Source organism: Gouania willdenowi, chromosome 22 (genome assembly GCF_900634775.1).
Source record: "Gouania willdenowi chromosome 22, fGouWil2.1, whole genome shotgun sequence".
Taxonomy (NCBI): domain Eukaryota; kingdom Metazoa; phylum Chordata; class Actinopteri; order Blenniiformes; family Gobiesocidae; genus Gouania; species Gouania willdenowi.
In genome coordinates, this window is record NC_041065.1 from 21,880,571 (window position 1) to 21,892,814 (window position 12,244).

The 12,244-nt window shown below is 34.9% G+C and overlaps 2 protein-coding genes across 4 annotated transcripts in view; both read left to right on the forward strand.

Moving 5' to 3' along the window:
• Positions 1-1,568, forward strand: part of cnksr3 (cnksr family member 3) — a 63,873-nt gene extending 62,305 nt beyond the window's left edge. For both annotated transcript variants that reach the window (XM_028437565.1, XM_028437566.1), the window contains exon 25: positions 108-1,568. In XM_028437565.1, the coding sequence (XP_028293366.1) occupies positions 108-308 (201 nt within the window). In that variant the 3' untranslated portion in view covers positions 309-1,568. The remainder of the gene's footprint in view (positions 1-107) is intronic.
• A 4,398-nt stretch (positions 1,569-5,966) lies between these two features.
• Positions 5,967-12,244, forward strand: part of scaf8 (SR-related CTD-associated factor 8) — a 30,064-nt gene continuing 23,786 nt past the window's right edge. Inside the window, exons 1-3 of one of the 2 annotated variants that reach the window (XM_028437233.1) lie at positions 6,049-6,102; positions 7,150-7,233; positions 10,511-10,604. Coding sequence is in view for 1 of the 2 variants with exons in the window: in XM_028437232.1 (XP_028293033.1) it covers positions 6,073-6,102; positions 7,150-7,233 (114 nt within the window). In the remaining variant the exon portion in view is untranslated. Of the gene's footprint in view, positions 6,103-7,149; positions 7,234-10,510; positions 10,605-12,244 lie in introns of both variants that reach the window. The other variant, XM_028437232.1, reaches the window with a different exon arrangement.

Here is a 12,244-nt window from a genome sequence, read left to right on the forward strand (position 1 = left end):
ATGATTTATGTCTAATATTATTAAGAGTATTTCCAGAAATAATTTCCATTACCTATAGAAATAACAGTAATGATGTTTTTTTTTTTTTTTTTTCTTTTTTAAAACAGTCAAAGGAGGCAGACTTGCAGGCCATCGAGCAGGTGCTGTCAGACCCTGAGCTCAGTTCAGAGAAGTTCAGGCTGTGGAAGGAAGCCAATGCACCCCTGATGCAGGAAATATGTGTGAAACTGAACCAACAGGTGGCGCCAGATAACACAAAGCCTGCAGCGTCAGAGACTGCTGCCCCTGTGGTTGAAACCAGTTTATAGCGACCACAAGTTGGGTTTTTTAATCATGTTTGGACTGGGAAGACTTTAAAGTTTGGATGATACACACCGTGCTGTCAGTCATTCAGCTGATACCTTTGTTCCATAGTAGAGGATATTCATGGTATTCTACAAGCAATTGGATTAACAATGACTGTGTCAGATTGAAGCTGGGAACACTGTGATGAGCAGCTCACTTTACAATGTGAAAGGTCTGTTAGTATTCATTTCCCAGCATCATGTGCTACTGTCGTCTTTTTATGCATTAACTGTTTTGTTTTTTTAATGATGGAATAGGACAAGTGGTTGATCTGTGCATTTAAACACAGTTGTTTTTACTTAAAATGTTCTTTTTACCTGTTTGCATTTGTCATTTATTGGTGCCGTGCACCACCAGTGCCTGTTACGTGCGTCTATCAGAAGATGTTGTAAGTGACTTGTCCTTCAACATTGCAAAGTAACATTTTGCAGACTGAATAGTGGAAGCCACATGTGTAATTCACAAATCCAAAATATTTCAGAGTTTATTTAATTTTTGCCAGAGGATGTCACAGTATTTTCCAACTGATATTTATTTAAAGTTGCGTGTGCACCAAGTGGGTAGAACAGGGTAATATTTTTGGACTTTGTTCATTAATCAGTCTTATAGCTCTACTTTATCCTGTACAGGCTCTGCTGGTGCCTCTCATTTTACATCAAGGCAAGGTAGTGTAAAAGCACAGGGAGATCATGCATCCTCCACATAGAAAGGTGTCAAGTTTCCCCACTGGGAGTGAAACACAGCCTGTTTGCTGTGAAGCAGTAGTGTACCCACTACACCACTGTGTAACCAACTTTATCTCTTAATGTAGTTAACCAAAACAAAAAGTAACCAATGGAAAATTGTAAAGAGGACTTCTTTACTTGCAGAAATACTTTTTTACATTTCATTTAACTTCCGGGAGGATGTTGTCTCTATGTGAACACAGAATTTGTTCAGGCCAATTATAAGAAAGCCATCCAAGAATGTACAGTTTTACACACTAACGTAGACCTCAAATAGCTGATTTACAGCAGATGTAGAAGGAAAAAAATCCTACCCTTTTTCTGTATTCTATAATGAGTACATTTTCTATTTACTCTGAATAGCCCTGCATGTTTAAAACTTCTGTGTAAATACTACTACAGGGATATCTAATGTTTTTTTTTTTTTTTTTTTTTTTGCTGTGAGTCAACATGCTCCTTTTGTATATAGGGTAATAAAGTGATTTCACAAGACAGGAAGATTACATGACTTTTTTTTTTTAAGTTGACATTACAATGTTTTCATTATTTGGTCTTGTAGTTTTGCCTTAAAAAAACTACGGTATGTTCCAGAGATGTCCACTTGATCTTTGTCACCAATTTGTTCTATTCAATAGATTAGGATGGTATAACTATGAGTTCCTTCAATAGGTTGATGGATTGAATAAGCCATTTTCACAGCCATTTACTTGTACTGTTAGTTCTAAATTGATGAAGCCTGATGTGAGGTTTCTGAGTCTCTATGAAGAGCTTCAAGCCAGTCAAAACAAACCTGTTTTAAGAACAAAAGCACCCAATTTTAATTTTCCAAAGGATATAAGTCTGTGAGACTGAAGTTAACCTCTGATTCCAGCCTCCACCTCCACCTCCACCTGTCTATATCAACCTGCAGTTTGTTGAAATTGGAAGATTTTGAAATAGAAAAAAACACAATAGAGATATTACAGTTGTAAACTAATTATAGCCATGTTTCTTTACACACATACAGAATATGCACACAGAATACAGAACTATTTACAAAAAGTTCTACTTTGAGAAAGTTTCAGACAAGTCCACGTCTCTCCATCTCATTGTTTCGGGGACATGAGCAGCTCTTATTTTTCTCTCTTCTGTTGTGGAACTCCTCCTAAGCTATTAATGCAGCACTAATGACACGTATGTCATCTCATAGGAGCAATGTCAAAGATGCGCAATAGACTTTTTTTGGAGCAAAAATGTCAAGGTCAAGGTTGTGTCAAGTGTCAAAAACCAAAATGTTCCATATCTCTGCAAATATTTATCATACAAGTTTGACGCTTACATTTATGAAAAGCTCATCTGTGTTTTATTTAATTGGACCAAAGCTATACGACCTACCAGTAAAAATATTGGTAGGGGTCAAAGTTCATAACGTCACAAAAAAAAAAGGTTTTTTCCCAATAACTTGGCCACTGGTGCTATTGAACAACATTTCCTTTCAATGTGTGACCTTGATCTTCGCTCAAGGTCATAACGAAAGTCAATAACTCCTCAGATAAGTGAACAAAGTGAGACCTCCACCCTCTCGGTACTACGAAGCTCAGCCAAAACAAAAAAAAAAAAAAACCTGCTTGCTTTTTTTCCCAGGGGTGTGGGATCTGCTAGTGCCTATTTCCAGCTCTCGTTGAGCATTAGATGGGGGTACACCCTGGATAAGAAGCCAGTCCATTGCAGGGCAGCACACAGAAACAACCACTCAACTCACATTCACTCCTACGGGCAATCTGGAGATTTCAATCAACCTACGAGTCAACTTTTGATTTTTTTCTATATATAGTGGGATAAAGCCGGAGTACCCGGAGAAAACCCTAGCATGCATAGTGAGAACAACAGATATGATAAACTATTTTATAGCATTAACTGCATATCACAAGCATTTTTATTTTGGATGTTTAACACATTGCGGGCCCCGGGCAGTTTCTGAAAACCCACACAGATACTGGGAGAACATGTAAACTGCACAACTCCTCCCCACTTGTTTTTTTTTTTTTTTTTTTAGAATCATGTGAGTGAGAGTGAGTGAGAGAGAGAGAGAGAGAGATTTCAGGCGACCCTATTTAAACTCCAGGAGGCCTCACTACGGGTCTGGACTCCAAGGTTGAAAACCGCTGATTCAGTGGCTCCTGAATAGGTTTATTTCTGTAGTTTTTATCATTTCTGGCCATCTCACACCTTTGCTGCATCATCATTGTCGTTCTTACTTTCGCCAACAGGTGTTCAAGGTCCGTATATTGGTTGACAGCATACCTGCCCGCTGCATTAGCAGGCTCTCCAGCTCTTGTCTATCTCTACTCCCCCTTTGTTTAATCAGGTCCAGCATTTCGTCGACAATCGCAATGCAGTTATTAATTTTTTCTACGAACTCTGACAGGTCTTCTCTGCTGAGCCAATTCAAATACCTCTCGTTCCGTCTCCTTCCATCACCGCATGAAATTGTACTATCAATCAACTCGTCGCGGATTCCACAGATTTCTTGTGACCAAACTACGAGATCATTTCTCATTGAAATTAACGTAAGCACTTCTCTTGACTGGTTTTCAGCGTCTATTGCTTCACGTACAGAATCCATAGTTTTTTGTAATAGCCTGAGTATAAAAAAGAAAATTTTCTGTCTTGGTTATTGGCGCGTCAATGACCACTACTAGCTTCGTCTGTGTAGTTTTAAGACGGTTGTCAATCTACCTTAGAACTGTGATCTTTGTTTGTGACGTCGGCTTCTGATGACGTCATGCTGTTGGAAATAATCTTTTTTTTTTTCCCGTCTCTATTGAACATTTTCAAAAATACAAACTTTCGATGGGAATAATAAACTCAACTTCTAACTTCTTCAAAAGCAAAGGACAAAAGACAAAACAAAAGGGGGTTCATTAAAAAAAAACACAAAAATATTGGAAATCAACAAATAAGCGACAAATGATAAATAAAATATAACCGCGAAAGTCATAATTATGAGAAAGAAAGTCGTAAGTATGTGATAGAAAAGTCATAATTATGAGAAAGAAAGTCATAATTATAAGAAAGAAAGTCATAAGTATGTGATAGAAAAGTCATAATTATGAGAAAGAAAGTCATAATTATGAGAAAGTCATAATTATGAGAAAGAAAGTCATAATTATGAGAAGGTTATAATTATGAGTTAGTAAAGTAATAATTATGAGAAATAAAGTCATAATTATGAGATACAAACTCATGATTGAGAAAGAAAGTAAAGTAATAATTATGAAATAAAAAAGTCATAATTATGAGATAAGTCTACAAACTCATAATTATGACTTTCTTTCTCATAATTGTGATTTTCTAACTCATAATTATGACTTTCCTTGGTTTATTTATTTATTTTTTTAAATTCAGTGGTGGAAACAAGCTTCAATAAATGTGTCTTTGTGAGCTTTGGCTGAGGAAAAAAAGACATATATGCACATAAACATATCTAGATACAATTGTATAATACACAAGTGTATGGAGGCAGATTTGTGTCTTTATTATTAAAAACTACCGTTCTAATTTCCCCTCAGGATTAATAAAGTTTATTTTGTTATGATTCTGAAAATGCAAAAGAATTAATTTAGACCCAAAAAATTTGAACACTTTTTTCTTTGATTGAAAATATTTATTTTTGATTCAAATAATAATAATACATCAATTTTATATAGCGCTTTTTTGCACACTCAAAGTTGCCTTACAGAAATAAGGGATTTTTCTTTCACTCCACACTTTGTGGATTCAAGTCAACTTTTTTTGATTGAAAATGTTTCTTTTGATTGAAAATTTTTTTTGTTTTTCTTTTTAATAATAAAGACACAAATCTGCCTCCATACAGGTGAACATAAACTGTTGTTGTTGGAACGCTTCGTTCCAGGCGACTCGAAATTTTGCCGTACCAAGTTGAAAACTCTAATCTCCTGGCCCATTTGTTCAAAGTTTTGGGGTTTGTCTTAAATTATAAACCTGAGCTGTATTTTTCTAAAATAAAAAGATACAAAATAAATACTACATCTACCAAATTACCTTGGACCAGATTGGAATTTAAAACAGGCCAAAAAGTAACAATAAAAAAAAATAAATACATTTTTAAAAAATTAAGAAGAAAAAAAGTCACGAGTATTGTGTAATCTGGACAAAAAAGGTTGTTTTTTTAAGCATTTGTGTTACTTTACATCAGTTGTTCCCAAACAGGGTTGCAGGGGGTACTAGAAACACATTGCAGGGGGTACTAGAAAAAAATGTAACAATTATTTTAAAAAATGATTTGGAAATGTTCCTAGTTTCCTTTTAGAATTTTTTTTTTTTTTTTTTTTTTTTTACAAATTCACTCACCACAAACTAACAGTACTATTGTTTATTAAAATACCATATTTTCTTGGAATTTATTGAAACAGGATAATTTTATCCTGTAGAGTACTTTTTTTTTTTATCACACTTCTGTTAATAAGAGACAATATTTAGCTACATATTACAAAGTAATCATGTAAAAGTGGCATGGTATTTTTTTCCTTTAAAAAAATAAATAATAAATTCCACTTTAAATTCCATTTATAGCTTAAAGTTTGTCGATTAAGCCTTTATAATAGTGAACCAATGTTCGAGACACAGTTAGGGGTTTAGGGGACCCCCCCCCACCCCCCGCTGTTCCACAAATGAAAATGCATATTACATTATGGAGAAGGTACTTATGATAAGAAGAGGGGGGTACACATGATCTGACAAAAATACAAAGGGGGTACACAGGACAAAAAAAAAAAAAAGATGAAAGTGTCTATTCTTACGGCTTTACAGGGAACAGGTTTCTGCTGCAATACAATCATCTGCCGCTAGTAGTCACTGTTTCTGTAAGTGTTGCATTCACGTTCTGCGCCATATTGCCAATCTCCTCCATCTCACCTAACGTCGGGCATGCATCTCTCCAGCCGGTGGTCGAGGAGGCTTCTGTAAATACACAGAGTTCCGTGAGCCGCACTGCGACACCATGGAGGCTGTTAAAGCCTTCAACAACGAGGTTGGTTTTTTTTTTTTTTTAAACCCTGGTAGAATATTTAAATACAGACGCTCCCTTTGCGCTAGCTGGCGGGCTAGCGTTAGCATCAAGAAGCTAAAAGAAAAGCGGGGCACTCTTATGCAAGGCCTCTTACTAAACACAGCGATGCAGCAAAAAAAAAAACTCAAAGCTTTTGACCTTTTAGGTTTAATTGTAATACTTCTATACATGCACACAGGTGTTCTGTGTTGATAAACTTTATTAATTAGCCGCACAAAGACTGCTCACAGATTACGGCTAATAGTTACTAGCAGAGCGTCTAGATTGTTTGACAACACCGTGATCTAATCACTGTGCGTAATAACGTAATAACCCTATTAGCATGACATATTTAAAGCTCTATAGTGGCGCCAAAAGTAAATGTCAAGCTTGCATTCTACTAAATGTAAAGACAAGTTGATATGTAAGCTTATCATGTATGCTAGGCTAACTACTAGCTAACAGATGGCTAAGCGCAGCTATCGTTTGTCTGCATTGACAGTGCGGTCTACTCAGACATGATCGATAGTTTGGTGTTTACACTGAAATCCACCGATAATTACAGCTTAGTGTCTTAAGTAAGACGTGTTTCACTGAAAACTTGTCTGATTACTACATTGACATAATGCAACTACAACTTCATTATAATAATAACATCCAGATTATTATCATAGTACAGCAACAATCTACATATGTAAATGGTAAATGGACTTGATTTATATAGCGCTTTATCACCACACTGAAGCAGTCTCAAAGCGCTTTACATATCAGCTCATTCACCCATTCACTTTCACATTCACACACCAGTGGGACAGGACTGCCATGCAAGGCGCTAGTCGACCACTGGGAGCAACTTAGGGTTCAGTGTCTTGCCCAAGGACACTTCGACACATAGTCAGGTACTGGGATCGAACCCCCAACCTCTCGATCAGAAGATGACCCTCTACCACCTGAGCCACGGTCGCCCATATGTGAGTTGATCAATCATCTGATTTGGGTTTTTCATCTTTTTTCTTTTCTTTTTTTCAGCTGTACTCGTTGAATGAGTACAAGCCACCCATCTCTAAGGCCAAGATGACACAGATCACCAAATCTGGAATCAAGGCAATAAAAGTAAGTATGTAATGTTCAAGGATGAAGAAGGTAATTGGTGAAAAGAGATGGGGATAACCCAGGTTGATTTATTCGAAAAAAGTACTTTTTTTATTTTATTTTATTTTGTAGCTGTTTTTCAGTCACTAAAACAAGATATTTAATCATGTTCAATTTTTTACACTGGACGCCAATCATGTTTCTAATATATCAATAACAGGTGGCTGTTTATTTTTTATTTTTTTATTTTTTGTTAATACTTTCTCTAAATGACCAACAACTTAAAAAAGAATGGTTTATCTTCCAAGTAGTTCAGGTCAAACAAAATAGGCAAATGAACCGCTGGAGCATTTAGAGACTAGCCTTCTGACGTGAAAATCAGTTACCCTTTTCCCATTAGAATAAATCTAATTATTAACATTTTTAAAATATAAAATGTCAATTTCATATATGTCCTTTCTCAGTGGCATAGTTTTCTTTGACAATAGTGAGACAAAAAATAAAAATTTTCACTGCATTTAACTTTGAGCATTCTAGTCTATTTTGTAACTACAATTACAACATATTTATTTATTGTGAAGTGAGGTATAACAAAACTTTGCGTTTTTTCTTGTATTTTACGCACCAAAATGTTGTGCCTCACCAAGCCAGGATTTCAGCCTCAAATCACCATGCATTATAAATATATATATATATATATATATATATATATATATATAGATAGATAGATAGATAAAAAAAAACAACTTTAATTTACCCTGCACAATGATATGCAGCCTTTAATGTTTATATGGCGGTGATCTTATGTGTGAACAAGAATACATATACTTACTGCAGGTTTTCCAAACACCACCAGGTAGCAAAACAGAGTTCACCGTAAAGGTGTAGTTCTATTCTTCCAACTTCAGATGTGTCCTTTACAAGTAGGCATTTCATTTTATTCAAAATGTTATTTTAATATTGTAAACATTTAGACAGGTTGTGATCACTCTGATGCTAATAAACCCTGTATGATGTTGTGAGGTAATGTATATTAAACTGCAAAGTGGATTATTCCGTCCCACTGCGGGAATTGCATAATAAATGTGAATATGTTTCAAAATGATGAAGTTGAAGACTGCAGTGTGAATGAAAGGATTTAAACTTGACAAAGATGAATGACTTAAATCCATTAGGTCTGGCAGATGTCAGAAATTTGTTGGTTGTGTGACTAAATTACAGTTGTGCTTTTACTAAAGGCTCGTTAACAATACAAAGGGACATATTCTTAAACAGTTTTACATCTTTGACTATATTTCAATGACCTTTTGTTATAGACTTGATTTTATAACTGCACATAATGCATAAAGAAAATGACAACAAACCAAAAACTTGTATATTGGGCATTTATTTGTTTGTTATTTTGTAGGTCGCTGATTTTCTGTTACAATTATACCCATTTTCATATTATTTCCGTTGTATCGACTTTCCGGTTGTTACTGACATGTCCCAAAATCATGCTAAAAATCCTTAATAGGAATTAAATATTATCATTAGTTGAGTTCTTTAAAGCGGTCCACCCAAATCATGCCAAATCTCATGAGATTTTTCTCTAAATATTAAAAAATGTGTTTGTCTTAGAAACACTTGCTACACATTTAACACCCGTTTTATAGGGAAAACACTGAAAATGTGCCATATTCTCCCAAACATTGTAGGTAAGGGAATCTTGTTTCAGGAAGTCAATTCTGTGATTTCCATCCATTTTACGTTATCACAAAAAAAAAAAAAAAATCACTGGCCCTCTATCAGGCGTGTTTAAACATTCAAGCGCGCCTTATCAAAAATGCACCTAAGAAACTACATTTTCACCTTTGTAACAATGCTATAGCTCTTCTAGTGGCAACTATGAAAAATCTATTGGTGCGGTAGCAGAAAACCTCCATTTATTTTCATGTCCCCATGTGCGACAAGATGTCAATTAAAAGTAGCAATAATATAAATCCTTGGAACAAATAATGTTTAATTTGTAGTTATTTATCTTCTTTCCTAGCAGAGCCAGGCCAACCAGTTGTTCCTATTTCACATCATTGACCAAAAGTTGTTTATTTAGGACTGGGAGCCCTAGAAAAATCTACTTTTACATTAAATGTCTTGTGGCCATTGATACGAACTCATTGCTTCAAATACTGAGTATTCTTATATTGTTAGTGTAATATTGATGAATTATTGGCCCACTGATATCATTGGCCAATGTTTGCCATAAGATGTAATATCAAATGACATTGATATTTTTCTTTCCGTGTCTGAATTTGTGGTCTTCGGTTAACACTACATGTAATGCAATCTTTTCTAGTTAATTGGTTTTTTTTTTTGGTTTTTTTTTTTTTTCATTTTAAAAACACACAAACTAAACTGCCTTCCCTGAGGAAGGGTATGGTAAACGTAATTACTATTGGATATTGACAAAAAGCTTATCTTGAAATAGTTTTTTGGTTTTGTTTTTTGCTCAAAACTCTATATATTATCCATTTTTCCACATTTGGTACAGTAATTATGTGCATAAAAAAGCGAAACACAACAACAAAGAAACTACAAGATCAGGGATAAACTAAAACAAAAGAAAACTGACTGTAATTACAGTGGCAATGATAGTAGTAGTAGGAATAATAGCAATTATAGTGTTAAACAAAAAGTCAAACAAAGCAATAGATATTTGATACCTATAAGATTAAAAAAAGGGTCATACAAAATTAGAATGTATGCATATATATATATATATATATATATATATATATAGACACACACGTAGATATAGATATATGCACATACACATGTATAAATAAAATGAACAAAATGTACAAAATAAATTGAAAGAAATAAAAATACACAGAATAAAATTAAACACAGAATACAAGTATTTGAAATAGAAATTAATAAACAAAATTAGAATGATATAATTAAAAATAAAATAAAATTTGGGATTGTTTAGATGGTAAACAACATACACAACAACCATACCAGTCATAACGTGCCAAAATGTGCCACAAAACAATACGTACGATACACACTAATAAAAACAAATGAACAAGAACCACCGTAATATTGAAATTTTATAGTATAATGTCTCTCTTTTGTAATAAGTTGGGTCCTATCATACCAATGTATGGATTTTATATGATCAGATGTTCAAACCTTTTCCTATAAAATCATCAGCATTGTCTTATTAGTGCTCTTGTATTCATTCTTTTAAAAGTGCTTTTTAGTGATGCTGTGCCTTTGGTTGCCTGTGAATAACGCCTGTTTCCCCTTCCCTCAGCAGCTCTCCCAGCTCCCCCAAAGCACTGAAAGGGAAGCAGGAGGATGGGGTGGAGAGAGTTACAAAGAGATAAGAGAATCCCTAACCAGCTTAGGTAGGAGTATGGGTTGTTTCACAAGGAAGGTGAAAGGCTAAAATCACTCAAACTGGCACACACTGTGAGAAGCAGGGCTTTTCGCTGTCATAACGTTGGTTGTTTTTGATGCTGGCTTTAAGGTTGAGTGTGCAATCTTCATCATTTGTTCTTGAACTCAGTGCAGTACTCATTCGACCCTCCTTATAGGTTAAGACAGTTCCTCTGTTGTTTGATCTGTTAGAGATGTTTTGATTGGCCGAGACCTGCTTTGATTCTGATCTTAGGGAGCTTTGATCTGTTTTTTTGACCATCCTAGTATTATCTCTTCTTCCCCTTGGTTTTAGATAATCTAGCCTCCATTTGCAACATAGTGGAATTTCTCACATCCACATAGAGTAGTACTGATCATATACAGTATATGATAAAAGATTGCATAATAGAAAAAGCTGTGAATGGATCTTTACAAAATGGTTTTAAAGGGGACAGATTTGTGTTGTCCCTGGTGAAATAATCCATGGGTTCTCTGCTGGATTATAATGACTGGAACTGGGCCTTCTGGATTATCTGTTAATGGAGCATTTTTAGCCCCACTGTTATAAGTTGGTTTGGGTCACTCACACATTGGTGCAGTGGGATTTGAAGCACTTGGTGCTGGTGGGATAGGGTGCTTTCATTCTTCACTCATCGTTGGGCTCGATTATAATTGTAATGGCGTAATTATAATTGTAATTTTAAAAATATGTTGCTGCCGTAATCGTAATTAAAATTTAATTGACACAAGAGGAAGGTTAACTTTTATTAGGTTATTTATTTCAGGCTCAGTAATTGTGATTAATTGTAATCAAACTTTAGTAATTGAGAATGTAATTGTAATTGACTTAGAGGACAAAAAATTGTGATTGGAAAAGATTCTGGTCACTGTAATTGTAATGGAATTATATTTGAACACGGGTAATTGAAAATGTAATCATAACTGATAAATGTTTTACATTGCAAGGACGCACACACACAAACTGTGTTCACTAAGCATGTGAATCTCCATCACTGACAACGATTTGATTAGCACCTCAATACACTACCAGTGATACGATACATTAGCGATACATTGAAACCCCTGGCGCTACGATTCACCCCGTTCGTGATTCGATGCGAGTTGATATTTATTTGATGACGTTTCAATTTGACACAATGTGATTTTGTGCGCTACAATGCGATTCAACATGATGCAAATAAATTATACCAAAATGTAAATAGAAAAGAAGCTGCAATTCAGTATGGTCCTCGAGGCAGAGCATTTTTTTGTATTCCTTATAAGCAGTAAATATAACAAAAAAGTGCACATTTTGCTTATAATCTCTTTTAGTACTATATTGCATCACTTTTAGCACCACAAAAAAACAGGCCTTTTCACAAGTATGGTTGTGATTTGGAGCCAGATTCAACATAAGGAACAGGAAATGTGTTCCTTGCATTTATATCCTGTTTATCACATTGACACAACTTAAACAATAAACAGTGAGACAGTGAAACATCACTCTCAATGAGTGACTTAATGTGACACTTTCAATAGTACGATGTCCATGTTCCTGTCTGCCACACAGATGCTAATAGAAACTGTTCAGCAGGTATTAGGCTAATACAGTAGCATTAACATTTAT